We start from the raw sequence: 22,306 nt of genomic DNA, 5'->3' as shown, positions 1-22,306 counted from the left end.
AAAGTGGTGAGGGGGGGGGGAGTTTGACACAGGCTAAAGCTCATCCAAGAATTTAAATTAAAACAAAGAAACTGGAAGGAAATAACATCTTAGGCCCAATTAAACTGAACAAATCCACTGGGCACACTATGCACTATGCTGGGCACACTGACGGTATAAGATACACAGGCCTAAATGCAAACATGGCACTTTAAAAACTAGGTAACAAGACACTGCAAAGATGTTTAAAAGAAAAAGAATACCAAAATCCAGGTCTTTCTAAGAATTTAAATTCCACCGGAAAGATAAGATATAAACACTAAAACATGAACTATATAATGCAATATAATGCAAAATAACATATGGCAAGAACTCTGAGTGGGAGAGAAAATAAATGTACTTTGTCAAGGATTCAATGCTAAGACATCTGCCCAGTTATAATCTGGTTTGAATTGGCCTATAATCTAGTGGATGTCATCTGTTCCATTTCCAAAATAAGTTTAAATTTCCACTTAAATAAAATCAAAATTAAAAAAAATTTGTTTTAACATAAACTAGTTTGAAACATGCTTACAATTATATGCTGCTTAGCAAAGCTTTAACTGTGTTTTTTTAAAAAGCTATCATTTAAAGATTTTTCTTAGGCATTTCAATTCTTTAAAACCCTGAGTGTTAGAAAAAACACAATCCATGGGACCACTTAAAAATAACCAGGTATAGATGGTTACCAGACACATTAAAAAAAGTGTTCATCACTGGTAACTAGGGAAATGCAAATCAATACAACCAGGAGACAAGACCTCACATCATAAAGCACTGCCTGGATCAAAAATGGCAGAAATAGCCATGCCAATAGAGACACGGTGAAAACAGAACTTTCATTCATTTTGTTGATGTAACTGGTGTCTAATTCAGCTTCTATCAAAAATAGTATGAACACTCCCTCAAAACTTTAAAATAGCAGGTGATATGATATTATACTTAGAGAACCCTAAAACCTCTACCAAGAAACTCCTAGAAACAATAGACTCATATAGTAAAGTTGCAGGCTATAAAATCAATACCCAAAAGTCCATGGCTTTCCTATATGCAAATAATGAGAGAGAAGAAAGCGATATGATAAAAGAAATTCTGTTCACAACTGTGCCTCAAAAAATCAAGTACCTCAGAATGAGCTTAACTAAGGAGATAAAAGATCTGTATAAAGAAAACTACAAAATGCTACTTCAGGAAGTAAAAGAGGACACGAGGAATGGAAAAATATCCCCTCATGGATTGGAAGAATTAATATTGTCAAAATGGCAATACTCCCCAAAGCATTGTACAAATTCAATTCGATCCCTATAAGGATACCCTTGATATTCTTCAAAGAAATGGAGCAAGGACTCCTGAAATTCATATGGAACAATAAGCCCCCACGAATAGCTAAATCAATTCTTGGGAAAAAGAAAATGAGAGGAATCAAGCTCCCCAACTTCAAACTCCACTACAAAGCAGTAGTAATTAAAACAGCATGGCATTGGAACAAAAGCAGAGCCGCAGACCAGTGGAACAGGGTTGGATATTCTGACACCCCTCCCCCAAATATATGATCATCTAATCTTTGATAAGGGAGCAAAAAATGTGAAGTGGAGCAGGCAAAGCATGTTTAACAAATTGTGCTGGCAAAACTGGACGGCTACATGCAAAAAAATGGGCTCAGATCTCCACCTATCACCATATACAAAAGTCAGATCAAAATGGATTAAAGACCTCAACAGAATCGCTAAGGTACATTGAAGACAAGGTCGGCAAAACCCTCCACGACACTGAAGCCAACAGTATCTTCAACGATGACATGCCACTGGCCAAGCAAGTGAAAACAGATAAGCAAATGGGTCTATCTTAAACTAACAAGCTTCTGCATCTCAAAGAAGCAGTGACCAAAATACAAAGACAGTCTACAGAATGAGAAAGGATATTTACCCAATATCCATCCGATAAGGGGTTGATATCAAGGATATACAAGGCACTGGTTGAACTCCATAAGAAGAAAATTGCCAACCCGATCAAAAAATGGGGTGATGAAATGAACAGGAACTTTCCCAAAGAAGAAATCCGAAAGGCTGAGAGGCACATGAGAAAATGCTCTACATCACTAATCATCAGGGAGATGCAGATCAAAACAACAATGAGATATCATTTCACACCACACAGACTAGCCCACATCCAAGAAAACAGAAGCAACCGGTGTTGGTGCGGATGTGGGGAGAAAGGGATTCTCCTTTACTGCTGGTGGGAATGCCGACTGGTTCAGCCCTTTTGGAAAACAATATGGATGATTCTCAAAAAATTAGAAATTGAGCTCCCATTTGACCCAGCAATACCACTCCTGGGAATATATCCCGGAGAGGCAAAAAGGTATAGCAGATATGACATCTGCATTTGTATGTTCATTGCAGCACTGTTTACAATAACCAAAATCTGGAAAACAATGACTGGTTAAAGAAACTTTGGTACATCTATACAATGGAATACTATGCAGCTGTTAGAAAAGATGAAGTCATGAAATTTGCATAAAGTGGATCAACATGGAAAGTACCATGTTGAGTGAAATGAGTCAGAAAGAAAGAGATAGACATAGAAAGATCACACTCATATGTGGAATATAAAGTAGCAGAATGGGACACTATCACCCAAGAGTAGTAGATATAAGAACCAGGAGTTCTGCCCCACAGCTTGGAAACTGGCCTCACATGCTGGGGGAAAAGGCAGCAGAGACAGAGAAGGGAACACCTAGTACAGAATGTTGGGAGGACCCACTCAGGTTGAAAGCTGCATACCAAAAGTTGACTATAGACTGAACATAATGGCCACTCAATACCTCTACTGCAAACTACAACATCCAACAGGAGAGAGAACAAAACGGAATGCCCTGCTGCAGAGGTAGGGTGAGGTGGTGGGGGTTGGGATGGGGGTGGTGGGAGGGATACTGGGAATGTTGGTGGAGGAGAATGGGCACTGGTGGAGGGATATAAACCAAATACAAACATGAAAGTTCATAAGTTTATAACTGTACTTCACGGTGATTCAAAAATAAAAATTAAGAAAATAAAAACAAACAAAATACTTTAAAATAGAGTAATCAGATGACACTGAATTCCAGTCCTTGGTATCTAACCCAAGAATACACAATGACAGTTCAGAGAGCTATGTTCCCATCCTGTTCATCATAGTGCTGCGATGGATGCAAGATGCAAACAGTTCAATTGTTCATAACAGAAAGACTGGATAAAAAAATAGGGTGTATCTTTGTGTGTATGTGTGTGCATGGTTATCTGTGTATATGTATGTCCGTATGTGTGTGGTGTCTGTGTGTGTGTACACAATGAACTATCACTCAATTATAAGTGAAAAAAATAAATCTTGCATTTGCTACAACTTGAATGGAGCTAGAGTGTCTAAGGCAAGACAAGTAAGTCAAAAGAAAGGCAAACACTGGAATTTATCACTCAGAAGTGGAGTATAAAGAAACAAAGCAAGGGTGAGAGGACAATAAACAGGTGAAACAATTCCCTTACACTTAGCAGGCCCAGGTCGGATCCCTGAGCATAGTGCTAGAAGTAAGCCCTGAGCACCCATCTTTAAAAAAGAGTGAAACAAAGTAAGAGAATAGGTCAATGAAAATAAGCTCTGAGACTCTGCCAACATAACTGGGTTAGCCAAGCAGGATTGGGGGAAAAGGGGTAAACGGGGCTAAAAGGGTGGGGCAAAGAAGAGGTAAAAGAAAAGGTACCTAGGACAGTGGAGAAGAGATATTGTTATTTTGGAAGTGGGTGTGGTACAGTAACATTATATGCCCAATACATAAATATTAGCACAGTTGCAAACTATATTTCAGTTGAAAATTAGGTAGATGACAACTAGCTTAACTAAACCCAAATAGTCAGAAGTACAAATAAATGTATCTCAATATCTAACAACTTATTACAAAGTACATCCTATCTAAATAAGATCCTGAAAAGGAGAAGAACTTCAAGCAAAGACTAAGGAAATATGAACAGATTATGGCCGTTAGTTAATATTGTATCAACATTGGCTCAGTAATTGTGTAACATTTACCATAGTAATATAAAATGCTAATAGAGAAAACTGGAAATGGGATGTATGGAAACTATTACCTTTGTGACTTTTCTATGAATCTAAAACTATTCTAAAACAAATATTTTAAAGACAAATGTACACACAGTTACTACTTGGGAATAGTACACAATTGGTGAATCATAAAAATGATCATATTTAAATTTGAGAAAGTAATGGCAGTTTGGCTTCCACACACCTAAGAAATAAAAACATGAAGCATACACGCTCTGGAAAGTTGTTAGTGAGGGGTATGAACCAGAATACTAGAAATACAAAGGTTAGAGGAGGGAGAGGGAGTAAGGGAGAAAGAGACAGATAGACACAGAGAGAGACAGAGCGAAAGAGACAGAGACAGAGACAGACAGACACACACACACACACACACACACACACACAAACACACACAGAACCATAAATATACTACCTTGCAGGGACAAGGGCACATGAGTGTTTAATCATGTTAGATATAACACCAGTGGCACAAGATACAAACACTGAGCTGAGAGAATTTTATGGTTATGCACTGCTGTGTTTCCACACGTGTCAAGGACATAGCAGACAGTCAATAAATGGTTGACTGAATCATCCTTATCAGCCTTATGGAGAGAAAGCTTTGCCACATGGACCTAAATTCAGTTGGAATACAAAATTAAATAGTGCATGTATAATGAAGATTATGAGACTTATAAACTAGTATATTATGTGTAAGAATAGGATGTTATAAAAATGAAAGGAAAATGAGAGAGCTCCATTTACAAGTAAAACAGAATCAGGACAGGGGCTGGAGCGATAGTACAGTGGGTAGGGCACTTGCCTTACACAGACAACCTGGGTTCAATCCCCGGCATCCCATACAGTATAGTCCCTTGAGCACTGGCAGGAGCAATTTCTGCAGCAGACCTAGGAGTAACCTCTGAGCATCACCAGGTATAGCCCCGAAACAAAACAATAAAACACAATCCACTCCCCTCTCCCCCAATCAAATCAAGACATAAATACATACATGTCAACCTCTCCCGGAGCTCAGGTGTTGGAGCCATATCCACAGCACTTTTGCCATGGCAATTGACTAATGTAGGGTCAGCACCGTGGCTAAGTAAGAGAGAGCAGACTTCTACACGATTCTTTGAAGCAGCCTCATGGAGTGGAGTAAACTGCCAGAGATCCATAGCGTTAACACAAGCTCCATGCTGAACAGAGAGAAAGTTTTAGGTTGAAATGATCTTTCTAGACCAAATAAAATGCAAATGACTTAACACTTTCAATTATAACTCCTTGAAATTTCAATACATGTTTTTAATTTTTTTATAAATTTCAGCTTTCAAAAACAACTTTAAATAAGTTGAATACTTTAAAATAATTCAGGTAGTGGTAATGTATATTTTGTGTCTGCAGTAAAGCAAATTTGTTTCAGAAATAAGGGAAGAGAAGCACAGGCATCTCCAGAGTAGATGAAAGTCTAGCTATTAAAAATAAACTATTCTCTTAAAGATCTTATTGGCAATAAAACACATGAAAAATTGTGACAAGTTAAAAAAATAAGATGGCATTCATTCAGTGTTTTAAATTTCTCTTACCTTTAGTAGCAGTTCTGTGACCTCGTAATGTCCATATGAACATGCGTTATGAAGAGGCACAAGTCCACTAAACAAAAAGAGGGGATATTAACATACTTAAATTTTAAAAAAGTTCTTATACAAGCACTAAGAAATAAAAATCAAATAAATCTTAACACAATTTCATTATAAAATATTTAGAAATAATAAATAAGATGTTTTTATAAATTACAGTTTAGGTTCAAAAACTTTAAATTCATCTTATTTTTTGTGTAATCCTTCAACTTAAAAATTAAAATCTAATGAGAAAACCATTTAGGTGAAAGAACATGTGCTAATGAACAGTACATGCTTTATAGATTAAGTAGCTATAGAAAATAAATGTTAATAGTCAATTGAAACATTCCTATTATTTTATTTCATCTTCAGGATAATTTCCAGCAAAAGAATCAAATGTCCAAACTACTATTACTTGCATGTATAAAAGTATCACTGTGACTGAGTCAAAGATCCCCTTTGTGTGGTGCACTTCTCTTGGTCACACACCTACTGTACACCCATCTGTTTTCAGACATGCACAAAGAAACAGAGATGTCCAAGAGCATCAGGCATTTGTGCCCCTGCACTCTTGGGATACCATTCACATATGGCACAAAACCTGGCACAGGCAAGAGAGAAATCAAGCACCGAAAAGGAGATTTGAAATGGAAGGTTCTGCTTTTTGTTGCTGTCTCAAGTACTGAGTTCTTTATTTCTGTTTCCTGTGATGGAGAGGGGCAAAGTGAAAGGTACTCTTAGCCATGGTTTTGCTTCCACTATGCAAATCATCAGTGTAACATGAGTATTTTACCTGTGTAGGAGGGTGAAATATCTTTTAGATATTAAGATGGGATAATGAGAAATGTTAGTGAATCACATAGGATAACAGACAGGATTCACATGTCCATGGAGACTAGAGAGAAAACCGGTACAAAGTTTTCCAAAAGTCAACCTATTCGTAAAATAACATGACTGCTTTCTTGGCTCCTACTCACCCCCCCCCCCGCAATATCACTGTTGTTTCATAAAGATCTTTTATGTTTTCTTAGTTTAAATTTCCAAGGTTTCGTCAGGGAGAAAAAAAAATTAAGAATGTTTTGAATTATTATTAAGAAATGATCCTTTTGTACCTGATGAAAATGATACCTATTTTTTGATCTTTCTCAAAAGTAACTTAAAAAGCTGAAAAATTGGTGACTGAGAACAAAAAATTCTTATCTCAAATAATAAAACTGCAATAACATTAGTTGTAAACATGCCTATAGTTCTCCACAAGCTGAAAAAGAAGTGGCACAGAAGACTTGCCTTGGCTAAAGCTTTAAAACTACATCATATCAGAAGGTGAAAACAAAGCATTATAATCCAGGAGTAAGACCTACAAGGGAAATATATTAATACACTTACCCTTTGTCTTTTGCATGAACATCAGCACCATGCTGAAGAAGAAGCTGCACTATCCGAACCCGGTTGTAGCCTGCTGCTAGGTGTAAAGGAGTAGACTAGAAAAGAAAAACACATTTCCCTCTTTAGGCAAGCAATTATTGATTTGTCCCTTCATCCATACTTGCTCAGATTAAAACACAATGAAGGTTAATATACACAGAAAACACTAGATTGAATTGCAAAAAATTCTTACTTTCATAGTTGGAAACAGTTCACTAACCTCTGGAGTAAATTCTACCTACCTATTACCTACATGTCTTTCAAAGCCTTTAGTCCTAAGCCCTACCTTAACTGTTTTATATTATCGTATATTACTTTCTAAGAATTACCACTCTCACTTTTCTGAAAAATATATTAGGGCACCTATTCACCAGAGCAAGCACCCTTTTTTATCCTAATAAAATCCTGTTAACTATTTATATCCCAATCTTGTCATAAACCTTAAAGAATTGGCTCTCAAAATTCTCTTTAATACGAAAAACTGATAAACATCCCCAAAGAAGTATATGAGAACACTTTGGTGGAAACAGGTAAGACAACAGACTGATTCATTCAATTCAGTTCTTTGTGACAGGCCAAAACTGATTTACTACAATGGATATAAAAACAATGCAAAGATAGTATTTCAATTACTGTTATTTTGTAAAATAGATTGCTGCATAAATACAAGAGGAAAATTTAGTTTTTATCATATTTTCATTTTAACCATGTCACTAAAAGGTTCTCTGCTAGAATTTAACACGGTAATTACAAAAAAAAACTTTTCACTTAAGAAAATCAGAAATAACTTTTAATTAGAAGCTTTTTTTATATCACAACAATTTTTATACCTTTGTTCAGTTTCATTTATACACTATTATGCTTTCTTTTTTTAAGTCTTCTATTTACATCCTGGGATTTAATAACATATTTAATTTACTTGTTTCACATGTTTCAAATGTCAAGATACAAGATAATTACTAAATACTGTATTATCTATTACTGCTTCCAAGAAATTACATACATTTTAATATATTTTGACTGACTGAGTTTAGGAACTACCTTTGAACAATGAGGCAGTCACATAAATTACAAGAGGGTTTTGTAGTCTGGAAACACGATCATGCTCCAGGAACAGATGAATTCTGTATACATCATATCACTGCATCTGGAGATAAATCACTTGCCCTACATATCTCTAACAATTGAAAACTAATAAAACAAAATATAAGAAAATATTCCAAAATGTGAAAATACTTTTAAGATACATTAAAACTTAAGATATAGAAGACCACAGAAAAAATAATATTAAAAATGTTACCTTAAAACAACATGCTCAACCTCTGCACATGTTACTTCTGGGGATTTTGGAGTTACTTTCCCCATCTCTAACCATTTTGAAAATTTGCTTCACTATCTTCAGGCATGCACTGTTTCAGGAGGAATATGCCATTGTCCTTATTTTTTAAGAGCTATATACATCTCTTTCACTTTGTCGTTTCCTTCGTCCAGACTCTCTTGTGAGCGTGCATAAGCTCACGTTTAGAAATTTGTTCAGTATCTCAGATCTGTTTATGGCTTTCACAAAATTTAGAAGGCACTCAGCTACTATTTATAAGTAGGACCTATGCAACCTTTATTCTAGGACAAATTTACTCCTCCTACTGAGCACTACCCTGCTGATTACTCTAACATGTCTCCTCTGGCTGACAGCAACAGAAACAATTAGACTTTGTGTGAGCTGGCAGCACTATGACCTCTAATTCTTCTGGGGAAGGGAGGTTCTTTGATCAGGCCGAGGCAGCTTTCTCCTTGTAGGAGTCAATACTTGGCCGAAGACCCTCAGAGGAACATTTGCAGAACTCTGGAGCTCTCTGCTCTTCCCTGCCTGGTCCTCCATTCATCCTGCTACCTCTGATCAGCTCTGTCTCCTCCAACTCCTAAATCTATTTCTCAATTAGGGAGACTGCTGGGTTCCCTCTGACTTTCTCCCTGAAGCAAAACCTGGAAATCCTTCCAGCTGGAACACTGGAACACTGACAAACTCAATTCATTATCTATCAATCTCACAGGAATCGGTGCCACACACTGCCTGATGTCCAGTCTTGGAAAACCACATTATGTTTGTCTCTTTTTAATTGTTTCAGGATGGAAGATAATTAAGTCCCCATTATTTCATCTTGGGTGACTTTTAGGAGTGAGCTGGACTGGGCACTCACTGAAGCTGTTTGCTCTGGAGAGGTTATAGGGACTGCTTTTGGATGACTGGTCAATGCACGAGTCAGCTCTTTACTGATGACATCAGTATTATATGGTAAGGGTGACATCTTCATTGACGATGAACAAAATTAGTTTCCCTTTTCATACTAAGTTTACTTTATGAAATTTTATTTATGTATCACTGATTCAATAATTTTTTGTTTTTTTTTCTTACTCTGGAAAATGAACAAAATTCCTAAGTGAATGAATACACATATACTCAGACACATTTAAAAGGATAAAGCATAAGAAAAAAAAATCCAGTTTCTGAATTTTTAGTCCCTTTAAGACAAAATTATTTACAATGTTTTCAAAATGGTAATATAAATTATTGACATATATAACTCAAATTGTAAGGTTCTGACAAGTGAGAAAGTGAAAGATGGTCTACAATAAAATGGTTGTGAAAAAATGGAGTTAAGCAGTGAATGTCAAAACGATTACAAAGCAGAACTGATAGAATAAGATAACTGATACAGGCAGTAATAGATACAGTAGTTTTTAGATTGGAAATGTCAGCGAGAGTTCCAAGAAAGGAAGGAAACAGGGAGGAAGGGAGGGAGGAAAGAAGAGATAAGATTAGTTGAGAACAGCAAAGCAGAATAAAAGAGCCCAGAGGGAATTGAAATTTGGATTAATTGAATTTGAAGTGTCTATCTGATACCCTAGTGGTAACAGGAATAGAATTCAGGAGAAATAATAGCTGAGAAGCAATTTGGTCATAACTGGCATTTACTTAAAGATGTTTTAGCATCTGCCACTGTAAATTTTAAGCACTGTGGTAAATGTTAAGCACAGTATGGGGAACTTTATTTCAAGTAGTATAAAAAACACATAATAACACCTTGTAGACATGGTATATTTGAGAAACTAACAAAATATCAGCAGCAAAGTGTAACATCTTTTGGAGGCTGTGAGAAAGTCTGAAGACTTTAAGCTGAAAACCACTACATACTAGAGTTTTCCCACCATTCATCTGATAAAGGGTTGATATTCGAGATATATAAGGCACCGGCAGAACTTTACAAGAAATAACAAAACCCATCTAAAAGTGGGGCAAGAGATGAACAGAAACAATAGTACATAGACACAACGGACTACTACTCGGTTCTAATAAAAGTTGAAATTGTGCAGTCTTCTGCTACTTGGATGAATTTGGAGAGTATCATGGTAGTAAGTGAAGTCGTCAGGAGAGGGACAGACACAGGATGTGTCTCTCAGATATGTGACATAAAGAAACACAGCAGGGAACTAATAAATGCTCAAAGGCCACAAACTGACAATTGGCTTTCAGCAGGAAGCCCACTACCAGAGAGGAGTGGGGACAGCGAAACAACAGTGGTGGAAAGGGAACTCTCAGGCAGAGGATGTGGTGCAGAAGGGTTCCAAACAGGTAACCTTTGCCTAAAAAAACAAAAAAAAGGGCCAGAGTGACAGTATAGCAGGTAGGGTGCTTGCCTTGCACATGGCCTCTGGGTTCAAATCCTGGCATCCCATATGGTTTTTCCTCTCCTGCTACCCTGGCCTCCCACCCCACCTCAGCCTCACCAGGAGTGATCCATGAATTCAGAGCCTGAAATCCTGAGCATTGCTGGGTGTGACCCAAATAATGAAAAACAAAAAAGTAAAAAAGACTCAAATTTTGGCAAAATCACTTTAGTTATTTTCTGGAGAACCTGTTGGAGAGAGGAAGCAGACAGACAACTGGAGGCTAATCCAGGTTGCATGATGGTGTGGGTCAGCAAAACGGCAGCAGCACCTGAGTGGATGGAGCTGACCTAAAAGGAGGATGAATTCACAAGGAGAGGACAGGAAAAGTGGGATAAGACGTTCCCAGTAGTCACTTCAATGAGGATGCTTATTACACACAGACAATGTGTAACATTCATTTGAATGCACATAAATTAAGAGTTGGGGAGATAACTCAGTAAGCTGGAGCACAAGTTTTGCATGCAGGAGGCCTGGGTCTCACTCCCTAGCAGCATGAGGAATGAGAGCCAGGAATAAACTCTGAGCACTGCTAGTATGACATCCCCAATCCATAAAATACATGCAATAAAGTTGGAGAAATAGCAAGTAGCATTTGGAAGAGGAACAACTTGAGAACAAAGGATGATCTGAGTAAGTAGATACTGTTAAGAGCCTAGGTTTTTCCTCTAGAAGAAACATTCACAGAGAAATATTATACACCAAATCGTATCTCCTGATGCAAAGCAATTAAAATTACGTGTTCTAAAACTAAATTCACCAAATGGTTACCACACAAACTAACTTCACACCTCAAATGCCGAGTGGAAAAGCAATAATAAAAGCTTGTAAATGTCAAAACAATAAACGGAGTGATTATGCTCTAAAAAAAAATCAAGCAAACTAATGTGAAATATTCACATTATTTAATAATTTTGTGTTGTAAACTAATTAAGGACTCAAATATATATTTTTAAATTTTATTGAATCACCGTGAGATAGTTAAAAGCTTTCATGTTTGGGTTACAATCACACAATGATCAAACACCCATCCCTCCACCAGTGCACATTCCCCACCACCAATACCCCATGTATACCCCCGCTTTCCCACCCTCCTCCTGCCTCCATGGCAGACAATATTCCCCATACTCTCTCTCTACTTTTGGGCATTATGGCTTGCAACACAGACACTGAGAGGTCATCATGTTTGGTCCATTATCTACTTTCAGCACACATCTCCCATCCCGACTGATTCCTCCAGCCATCATTTTCTTAGTGATCCCTTCTCTATTCCATCTGCCTTCTCCCCTCTGCTCATGAAACAGTCTTCCAGCATGGGGCAATCCTCCTGGCCCTTGTATCTATTAGGACTCAAACATTTAAGACATTATTACATACAGTTTGTCTATCACAACAACTTTGTATGCCTGAGATTTACTCTTAAAGTAAATTATTTTATTTGGAATAATTAAAAAGTCAAACAAGTTGTGTGATAAATAAAATACCAACTCCTAACTACCAAAACTATCTAAATGTCTATTATTCTGTTATAAAAAAGTATCACTAATAATATTTTATATCATCAATGTTAGCAGAAAAAAAATCCTTAACGAAATTCTCAATTTCAAAGTATTTCCTTGAAACCAGGTTAAAAATTTTGATAGACATATGCATATCTGCTTAACATTTGATAGATTTACAGTTCAGTATAAAGCATGAGGAAGTTTTAACTTATTCAATATATATGTGTATGTATACGTGTATATTTTTAATTTGGGGACCACACCTAGAAGTGCTCAAGGCTTATTCCTGGCTGTGCTCAGGGATCACTCGTAATGGGTGCAGGGGATTATGTAGCATGCAGGGATGGAACCCAGGTTGGCTGCGTACAAGGCAAATGCGCTCCCAGCTGTATTATTGCTCTGGCCCCATTTTAACTTTTCCACTCAGATGAGTGGGGGCTCTCAAGCAGTGCTCAGATCACTCCCAATGCTAGGGTCCAAGGATTCGGTGCAGAGGGCCCCCAGGGCCACACTCAGTGATGCCCGTGGACAAGCAGGGATACACTGGCTAATGCCTGGGACACTATAAGGAACTGGGGCCCCACACATGCAAGGCAAGTGCCTAACTTCTGGACTATCTTCTTAACCTCATGAACATAATTTTAACATAAAGCCAGGCAGCAGAATATAAGAAGAGTAAAAGTTTACTTTTAAATTCTTAGCGTTATATTAGCGCTTTCCAAAACTCAGATATGTGGTTTGAGATGGATTTTTCTGCTATTGGGCTTCACCCGGCTGTGGATGAGGACTTACTCCTGGCACTGTGTTTAACTCATCAAATCCTGCCCCCTGCCCCTTGCCCCTCCCCACTATTCCCAGTGGATGGGAGGGAGAGCACAAAATGGTGTTCAGGGATCATTCCTGCCAGAGCTCTGGTCCTCAACTAATTTTTTTTTTAATAATTTATTTATTTTTTAATTAGTGAGTCACAATGAGGGTACAGTTACAGATTCACACATTTTCGTGCTTGTTTTTCCCTCATGCAATGTTCGAGAGCCCATCTCTCCACCAGTGTCCATTCTCCACCACTTATGAACCCAGTATCTCTCCCACCCCCCTATCCCATCCCCCCCACCCCACTCCGCCTCTGTGGCAGAGCATTCCAATCTGTTCTCTCTCTCTCCTTTTGGATGTTGTGGTTTGCAATAGGGGTACTGAGTGGCCATCATGTTTAGTCTCTAGTCTACTTTCAGCATGCATTTCCCTCCCCGCTCGGGATTTCCAATCACATTTTACTTGTGTTCCCTTCTCTATCTGGGATGACTTTCCCCCAGCATGTGAGGCTAGCTTCCAAGCCATGGAGCCAACCTCTTTGTATTATATATTACTATTCTTGGGTATTAGTTTCCTACTCTGCCATTTTATATTCCACAGATGAGTGCAATCTTTCTATGTCTGTCCCTTTCTTTCTGGCTCATTTCACTTAGCATGATACTTTCCATGTTGATCCACTTATATGTAAAGTTCATGACTTCATTTTTTCTAACAGCTGCATAGTATTCCATTGTATAGATGTACCAAAGTTTCCTCAACCAGTAATCTGTTCTTGGGCACTCGGGTTTTTTCCAGATTCTGGCTATTGTAAACGGTGCCGCAATGAACATATAAGCGCAGATGTCATTTCGACTGTACTTTTTTGCCTCTCCAGGATATATTCCCAGAAGTGGTATTGCTGGATCAAATGGAAGCTCAATTTCTAATTTTTTGAGAAGTGTCCATATTGTTTTCCAAAGGGGCTGGATCAGTCAGCATTCCCACCAGCAGTGTAGAAGGGTCCCTTTATCTTCACATCCTCTCCAACAGCGGTTGCTTTTGTCCTTTTGGATGTGTGCCATTCTGTGGTGTGAGGTGGGATCTCATAGTTGTTTTGATCTGCATCGCCCTGATGATTAGTGATGTAGAGCATTTTTTCATGTACCTTTTAGCCATTCGTATCTCTTTCTTGGAAAAGTTTCTCTTCATTTCTTCGGCCCATTTTCTGATGGGGTTGGATGTTTTCTTCTTGTAGAGTTCAACCAGTGCTTTGTATACCCTTGATATCAATCCTTTATCAGATGGGTATTCGGTGAATATCCTTTCCCACTCTGTAGATTGCCTTTGTATTCTGGTCCCTGTATCTTCTGCGGTGCAGAAACTTCTTAGTTTAATGTAGTCCCATTTGTTTATCTCTGTTTTAACTTGATTGCTTATCAACTAATTTCTTAATGTAGCTTTCAGCCTTGGCTCTCAATATGTGTAAATGAGAAATGCAATTCCTTACATAGAAGGTTGTTTTACAGATACTATACAAAACACTTAATATAGCACCTTGCAGAAAAAGCTCAATAATGGTATTAAAATCTATCATATTAATAATTATTTTACATGATTTGATTTCTTCACTTAACAATCCTCATGTCTTATTTTACTTGTAGCATTACTTGACATGGCAAATGCTTTCTGTGCACGTTTCTGCCACTGGACATGTGAACACCTGCCCTCCCTGGCTCACTCCTCATCTGGTTGCTCTTCGAGTGTACTAAGACTGTGCTCTGCATCGTCTTTTCTTCATTAGTTTTATGCATTTTATTTTTGGGTGTGTGATCTCATTTAGTCTTGTGGCTTTTAAATAGTTACTCATACACGGACAAAAATTTCTTTCACAATACCTACAGTTCAGTCCTCTGCTGAACTCCAGACTGAATATCCAGCTTCCCACTGGAAATCACTCTGTGTCTCTATGGGAGACAGGTCCTGCTAATCATATCCCAAACAACTCTCAGCACTTGCTCCCAAATCTGTTCTGCAGAACTTCCTATTGATGTAAATGGGATTCATCCTTTCAGTACTTGGATCAAAATTTAAGACTCTAGTTTGATTCTTGTCTTTCTGCAGTATACACAAGGCTCATCACATTAGACTATTTCTGTTGGCTATATCTTTAAAGCATCTTCAGAATCCAATCACTTCTCACCACATCTGTTACCACCTGGGTCTGAGCCCCCATCTTCTCTCTGCTCGTTGATTAAACAGCTTTTCATTTCATCCTCTTAATTCCAGCATAATATTCTTGGATCAGTATTGGAACAAAATGATTCTGTCAAGATAAGATAGCTCTACCAGACCTCTACTCAGAATTTTCCAATGACTTTCATCTCACTCTAAGTAAAAGCTCATATCTTAGTAATGACCTGGAGCGCACTTTCTTAAACTGTGTGTTAAGACTCCACATGGAGTCCCATAGCCAAATATGGGAGTCATGAAAATTTTGGCAACTTTTAAGGTTTCTGAACATGTAAACAAACCAGATGCTAATTCAAAATCAACTATGTAATAAATCCGAGGTGTTTCTCATTAATCATCCTTGCATTTCTCTGGAAAACAAGAGTTTGAGAATAGAAAAAGTTTCAATAATTCTGCTCCATGGGAGGTACTGGACTAATCCAGGGCACAATAGTAGTCTTTCATACACCTGAAGGCCACTTTGCTTACTTAAAGAAGGTAGATTCCTGGGTTCTGGTATTTTTTTTTTCCTGAAAAGGGGGTGGAAGGACAACTAAGTTTAGGAACATCTAATCTGGGAAATCACGAGAGGTCTCTAGGGCTGATGAGATAGTAGAGCAGGTACAGAACTTGTCTTACATGTGGCCAACCTGGAATTAGGCATCCCATATAGTCTTCCAAGCACCACCGGGAGTAATCCCTGAATGCAGAGCCAGGAATAATCTCTCAGCATTTACTGGTATGACCCCAAAACAAAAACAAAAAGAGAATGAGAGATCACTTTCATTCACTTCTACTCTTCAGTTTTATCTTTTTACACTGAATGCCTTGGTTCATTCCACATAGTTCAGCTGTTGTAATTACTAACCAGCCCAACTACTTGGGGATCAGATTATACAAATAAGAACACTATTTTCTGGGGGAAATAAGAAAAGTTCTAGAAGTAACTTCACTCGAACTTCACATATGATTTCTAAACAAAGTCAAAGAAAGAACAATGTAAGACAAAATGTTCCTGTGGATTAAATATCAAAATTAAGAAAATCTCATGGCAACATTATATAGTTATCAATTTTGGAAGACTGGTATATCAGTATGTACTAGGAATATCAAAGCTAAATTTCTAGATTATTTTCTACCTTCTACCTCAGAGATTCTCAAATGATTTTGTTGTCACCCCCATTTTAGGGGGAAAAAAATCACAAAGTTTCTGCTACAAATTTATATTATTTACCTGCATTAAGTAGTAAAAGAGAAAGCACTGGCATCAAGTGTACCCAAGCATACCACTGTCTGCTACCCATATTCTTCCAGCATCCCCAGGGTCCTCCCAAAGTATTGCCTACTTTGGGAAACCATGCCTGAGATCAACAAACTGCTTCCCCAAAGGTGATCACTGACTAGGTTTGCAGGAGTCTCCTCTGCTTTATTTCCCTGTGTATATGAAAACATATCAATGTGCTCTGAGCTTTATGTTGTTGCAGTTTTTGTCACACAAATACGTCATATTATATTTTTCTGCAATTTCTTTATTTATCTCAAAGTAAGAGAACATGTGAGTTTAAAAATCTTTTTAAAAAATACAATTTTCATTATACTATAATTATTTTGTACTGGAGTGATAGAACAGTGGGTAGGTTGTTTGCCTTGCACACGGTTGACCCGGGTTCGATTCCTCCATCCCTCTAGGAGAGCCCAGCAAGCTACGCACCCGCACAGCAGAGCTTGGCAAGCTGTCAAGCTACCCATGGCATATTCGATATGCCAAAAACAGTAACAAGTCTCACAATGGACACATTACTGGTGCCCACGCGAGCAAATGGATAAATAACGGGATGACAGTGCTACAGTGCTACTATAAATATTTAGCCATTGGCTATAAATGGACAGTTAAGTTGTTCCATCTGTGCTCACTATCCTCAAAGTATATTTCATTCAAACTTTTTATTTAACAGATCAGTGTTTCCCTTCCATAAGTAAAATATTGCATCTGTCATTAATATAATCCCAGGAAATTATAATAACTACATAATGAAAGCTTATTAAATTTCTTTCAGGCACAGAGACAGGATCTATCAGCTCTGCTTCCTAAGTATAGCTAACAAGTGCTTTAAAATAGTGCTACTTAAATCAAAATGAAAACAAATTAAAAGCTAGAGAATCAATAAAGGCATGAGTCCATGGATATAAATATATTTCCTTGCCCTCTGAAGGCAAGGAATTAAGTAGAAGCATAAGGAAGATTACAAAGACTTCTTGAAGTTCCTCAACTTTGAGGCTATGAGAAAAGGGTTTTAAAGGTCCACAAAGATAGCACAGATGATAAGGCATTGGCCTTGTATACAGCCAACTTGAGTTTGAGCCCCAAACCACATGTAGTCCCCTGAGCATGACTAAGGAGTAAACCCTGAGCACAGCCAGACAGGTGTGGCCGGAAATAAAGAAGAATGCAATTTCAAAATGCAATTTTATTTATAACTTTCTCAAAACAATGTCTCCTTTGAGGCAAAGTTGAAAAAAAAGAGTAAATATTCACTATTTGCAGATTACATGATAGCATAATAAAAGAAATGAAAACCATTAGAAATGATAAACCATACACCAAAGCAGAATATACAAAATCAGTATACAAAAATTGGTTAACAAGAGGGTTGGACACGCAATGTGATTCACAGACGACCTCTGGACTAGAGCTGTTACTGACTGGATTCCATAGGATGTCAAAAGACACGTGGCCGCCCACCAACTATATGGTCAGAGTTCTTCGTCAAAACCCTGAATGGGCCCCATCCCATCTGCCCAGCCTGAAGGAGCTCGACCGCCGGCCCCCACCGGGCTGGGGCTCCTGAAGCCCCCCCAGCACGCTATGTTCCCACGATTGGGCATGCCCACTCACCGCCCTAATTCCTGATTCCCCACCAGATATCTGGAATCGCACCCAGCCCCTTCTGCCCAGCCTGAAGGAACTCTCCTGCCTGCCCCCCAGCCTGGCTGAGACTCCTGAAGGCCCATAGCAGCCACTGTTCCCATCACCAGGCTATCCTGCACCGCCCGTTTGTGCCCAGCTTCTCCAACAGGTTGGTAGGGACGTGAGCTACTGACTGAGCTCATCCAGAATCCCCTCACGCAACAAGAGGGTAAAGGGATAGAGAACTGGAAGGTTCCACCCCTACAGTCCCAAAACAACATGAAGAAACAGCAAAAATCCCTACCACCAAGAGGGAATGAAGAAAAGGTCTCAGAAGCCTCAATAGGGGCTACCCACAAATACAACCTCCTCCCAGATAAAGAAGTCAGAGAGAAAATTGTGAAGATGGTCAACGAACTCAAAGCAACCATGGAACAGACATCCAATAAATTAAGGGAGGATATGAACGCAGCACTGGAACGGATCACCAAGAAAATACAGGGAGAAATGAGAGCAGAAATTTCAAAGCTACGAACAGAAGTGACACAACTAAAGCAATTGGTAGATGAAATAAAACCGCAGTAAGAGCCCTCAACAGTAGAATGGTTACAGCGGAAGACAGAATCAGTGAGGTGGAAGATGAGCTGCAGAAAGCTTACAGGCAACAACAAATAATGGCAAAAGACCTCAAAATGGCTCTAGGGCAAGTCAGAGTCCTAGGGAATGACCTCAAGAGGAATAACATAAGAATCATTGGAGTACCAGAAGCATAGAGAAATAATCCCAATAGAAAATCCACAGTTAAAGACATCATTGCTAAGAAATTCCCGGAGCTGGAGAGTGCAGGCATCCAGATCCAAGGAGCCCAAAGAGTGCCAGCTAAAAGGGACACCAATAAAAAAACTCCAAGGAATATCATAGTCAGAATGATGGATGCTGTGGATAGAGACACAATACTGCAAGCAGGAAGGTCAAAGAAGGAAATCACATACAAAGGTGCACCCCTTAGATTTACAGCAGATTTATCAGAGGAAACCCTCCAAGCCTGAAGACAATGGTGGGATATTATAGTGAAAAAACTCAATGAAATGAACGCCTCACAAGAATACTTTATCCGGCTAAACTCTCACTTAAACTCAAGGGAACCATACACTACTTCACGAATAAACAACAGCTTTTGTTTCAAGTCTCAAAAAAAAACTTAAATGAAGGTCTAAAGGGGCTACTATAAGACAAGGAAAACCGCTACAAGCACAACAAACCCTACAGAAAGATGGCACAAAATCCCATGAAAATAATCTCTCTTAATGTCAATGGTATAAATGCACCAATCAAGAGACATAGAGTGGCAAAATAGATTCGGAAACTTCACCCAACTTTCTGCTGCATACAAGAAACACCTGAACAGTCAGAGGAAACACAGACTCAAAGTCAAAGGATGAAAAACAATCCTGCCTTTGTTCCAGTACCATGCTATTTTAATTGTTACTGCTTTGTAGTAAAGTTTGAGGTTGGGGAGGGTGATGCCTCCCATCGTCTTTTTCCCAAGAATTGTTTTAGCTATCCGTGGACGTTTGTTGTTCCATATGAATTTTAGGATTGCTTGATCCGTTTCTTTGAAGAATGTCATGGGTATCCTTATACGGATCGCGTTGAATCTGTATAATGCTTTGGGGAGTATTACCATCTTGACAACATTGATTCTCCCTATCCACGAGCAGGGTATATGTTTCCATTTCCTCATGTCCTCTTTTATTTCATGGAGTAGCGTTTTATACTTTTCTTTGTAGAGGTCTTTTACTTCCTTGGTTAAGCTGATTCTGAGGTACCAATGGAACAGGGTGGAATATCCCTACACACAACCCCAAATGTATGATCATCTAATCTTTGATAAGGGAGCAAGAGATGTGAAGTGGAGCAAGGAAAGCCTCTTTAACAAATGGTGCTGGCACAACTGGACAACCACATGCAAAAAAATGGGCTTAGACCTTGACCTGACACCATGCACAAAAGGCTGATCAAAATGGATTAAAGACTTCAACATTAGACCACAAACCATAAGGTACATTGAAGACAAGGTTGGCAAAACCCTCCATGATATTGAAGATAAAGGTATCTTCAAAGGTGACACGGAACTAAGCAATCTAGTAAAAACAGAGATCAACAAATGGGACTACATTAAACTAAAAAGCTTCTGCACCGCAAAAGATACAGTGACCAGAATACAAAGACTATCCATAGAATGGGAAAGGATATTTACACAATACCTATCAGATAAGGGGTTGATATCAATAGTATATAAAGCACTGGTTGAACTCTACAAGAAGAAAACATCCAACCCCATCAAAAATGGGGCGAAGAGGGGCTGGAGCGATAGCACAGCAGGTAGGGCGTTTGCCTTGCACGCGACCGACCCAGGTTCGAATCCCAGCATCCCATATGGTCCCCTGAGCACAGCCAGGGGTAATTCCTGAGTGCAGAGCCAGGAGTAACCCCTGTGCATCGCCAGGTGTGACCCAACAAGCAAAAAAAAAAAAATGGGGCGAAGAAATGAACAGAAACTTTACCAAGGAAGAAATACGAATGGCCAAAAGGCACATGAATAAGTGCTCTACATCACTAATCATCAGAGAGATGGAGATCAAAACAACCACGAGATACCACCTCACACCACAGAGACTAGCACACATCCAAAAGACCAAAAGCAACTGCTGTTGGAGAGGATGTGGGGAGAAAGGGACCCTTCTACACTGCTGGTTGGAATGCCAACTGGTTCAGCCCTTTTGGAAAACAATATGGACGATTCTCAAAAAATTAGATATTGAGCTCCCATTTGACCCAGCAATACCACTGCTGGGAATATATCCCAGAGAGGCAAAAAAGTATAGTCGAAACGATATCTGCACTTATATGTTCATTGCAGCACTGTTTACAAGAGCCAGAATCTGGAAAAAACCCGAATGCCCTTGAATGGATGACTGGTTTAGGAAACTTTGGTACATCTATACAATGGAATACTATGCAGCTGTTAGAAAAAAGGAAATCATGAACTTTGCATATAAGTGGATCGGCATGGAAAGTTTCATGCTGAGTGAAATGAGTCAGAAAGAGACCGACAGACATAGAAAGATTGCACTCATCTATGTTATATAGAATAACAGAGTGGGAGACTAACACCCAAGAATTGTAGAAATAAGTACCAGGAGGTTGACTCCATGGTTTGGAGGCTGGCCTCACATTCTGGGGAAAGGGGAACTCAGAGAAGGGATCACCAACTATAATGTAGTCAAAGGCCATGCAGGGGAAGGTTGTTGTGGGCAGAATGAGGGCTAGAGACTGAGCACAGTGGCCACTCAACACCTTTATTGCAAACCACAACAGCTAATTAGAGAGAGAGAACAGAAGGGAATGCCTTGCCACAGTGGCAGGGTGGGGTGGGGGGAGATGGGATTGGGGAGGGTGGGAGGGATGCTGGGTTTACTGGTGGTGGAGAATGGGCACTGGTGAAGGGATGGGTTCCCGAGTTTTGTATGAGGGAAGCGTGAGCACAAAAGTGTTTAAATCTGTATCTGTACCCTCATGGTGATTCACTAATTAAAAATAAATAAATTAAAAACAACAACAACAACAACAAAAAACAATCCTGCAAGCAAACAACTCCCTCAAAAAAGCTGAGGTGGCCATACTAGTATCCGACAACAGAGATTTCAGGTTGAAAAAGATTAAAAGGGACAGCGAAGGTCATTTTCTATTCATCAAGGGATATGTACAATAGGAAGAAATCACACTCTTAAACATATATGCAACCAATGAGCGACCAGCTAAATACTTAAAACAACTCCTAACAGACTTTAAGGGGGACATCGCTAGCACCACAATAGTACTCAGAGACTTCAACACCGCCTTATCACATCTAGATAGATCAACAAGAACAAAACTCAGCAAGGAAACAATGGTTCTTAGGAAGAAATGGAAGAGAGAGGGCTAACAGACCTATACAGGGCTTTATA

General features: G+C 38.9%; 1 protein-coding gene across 2 annotated transcripts in view; it reads right to left on the bottom strand.

The window, feature by feature from the left end:
• The window catches only part of TNKS (tankyrase), a 220,061-nt gene that overhangs the window by 69,507 nt on the left and 128,248 nt on the right, over positions 1-22,306 (bottom strand). For both annotated transcript variants that reach the window (XM_055139929.1, XM_004618903.3), the window contains exons 6-8: positions 7,101-7,195; positions 5,679-5,745; positions 5,105-5,291 (exon numbers count right to left, since the gene is read on the bottom strand). In XM_055139929.1, the coding sequence (XP_054995904.1) occupies positions 5,105-5,291; positions 5,679-5,745; positions 7,101-7,195 (349 nt within the window). The remainder of the gene's footprint in view (positions 1-5,104; positions 5,292-5,678; positions 5,746-7,100; positions 7,196-22,306) is intronic.

The sequence above is a fragment of the Sorex araneus genome, chromosome 1 (genome assembly GCF_027595985.1).
Source record: "Sorex araneus isolate mSorAra2 chromosome 1, mSorAra2.pri, whole genome shotgun sequence".
Taxonomy (NCBI): Eukaryota; Metazoa; Chordata; class Mammalia; order Eulipotyphla; family Soricidae; genus Sorex; species Sorex araneus.
Note: the sequence above shows the minus strand (reverse complement) of the source record. Positions and strands in the feature narration are given on the sequence as shown.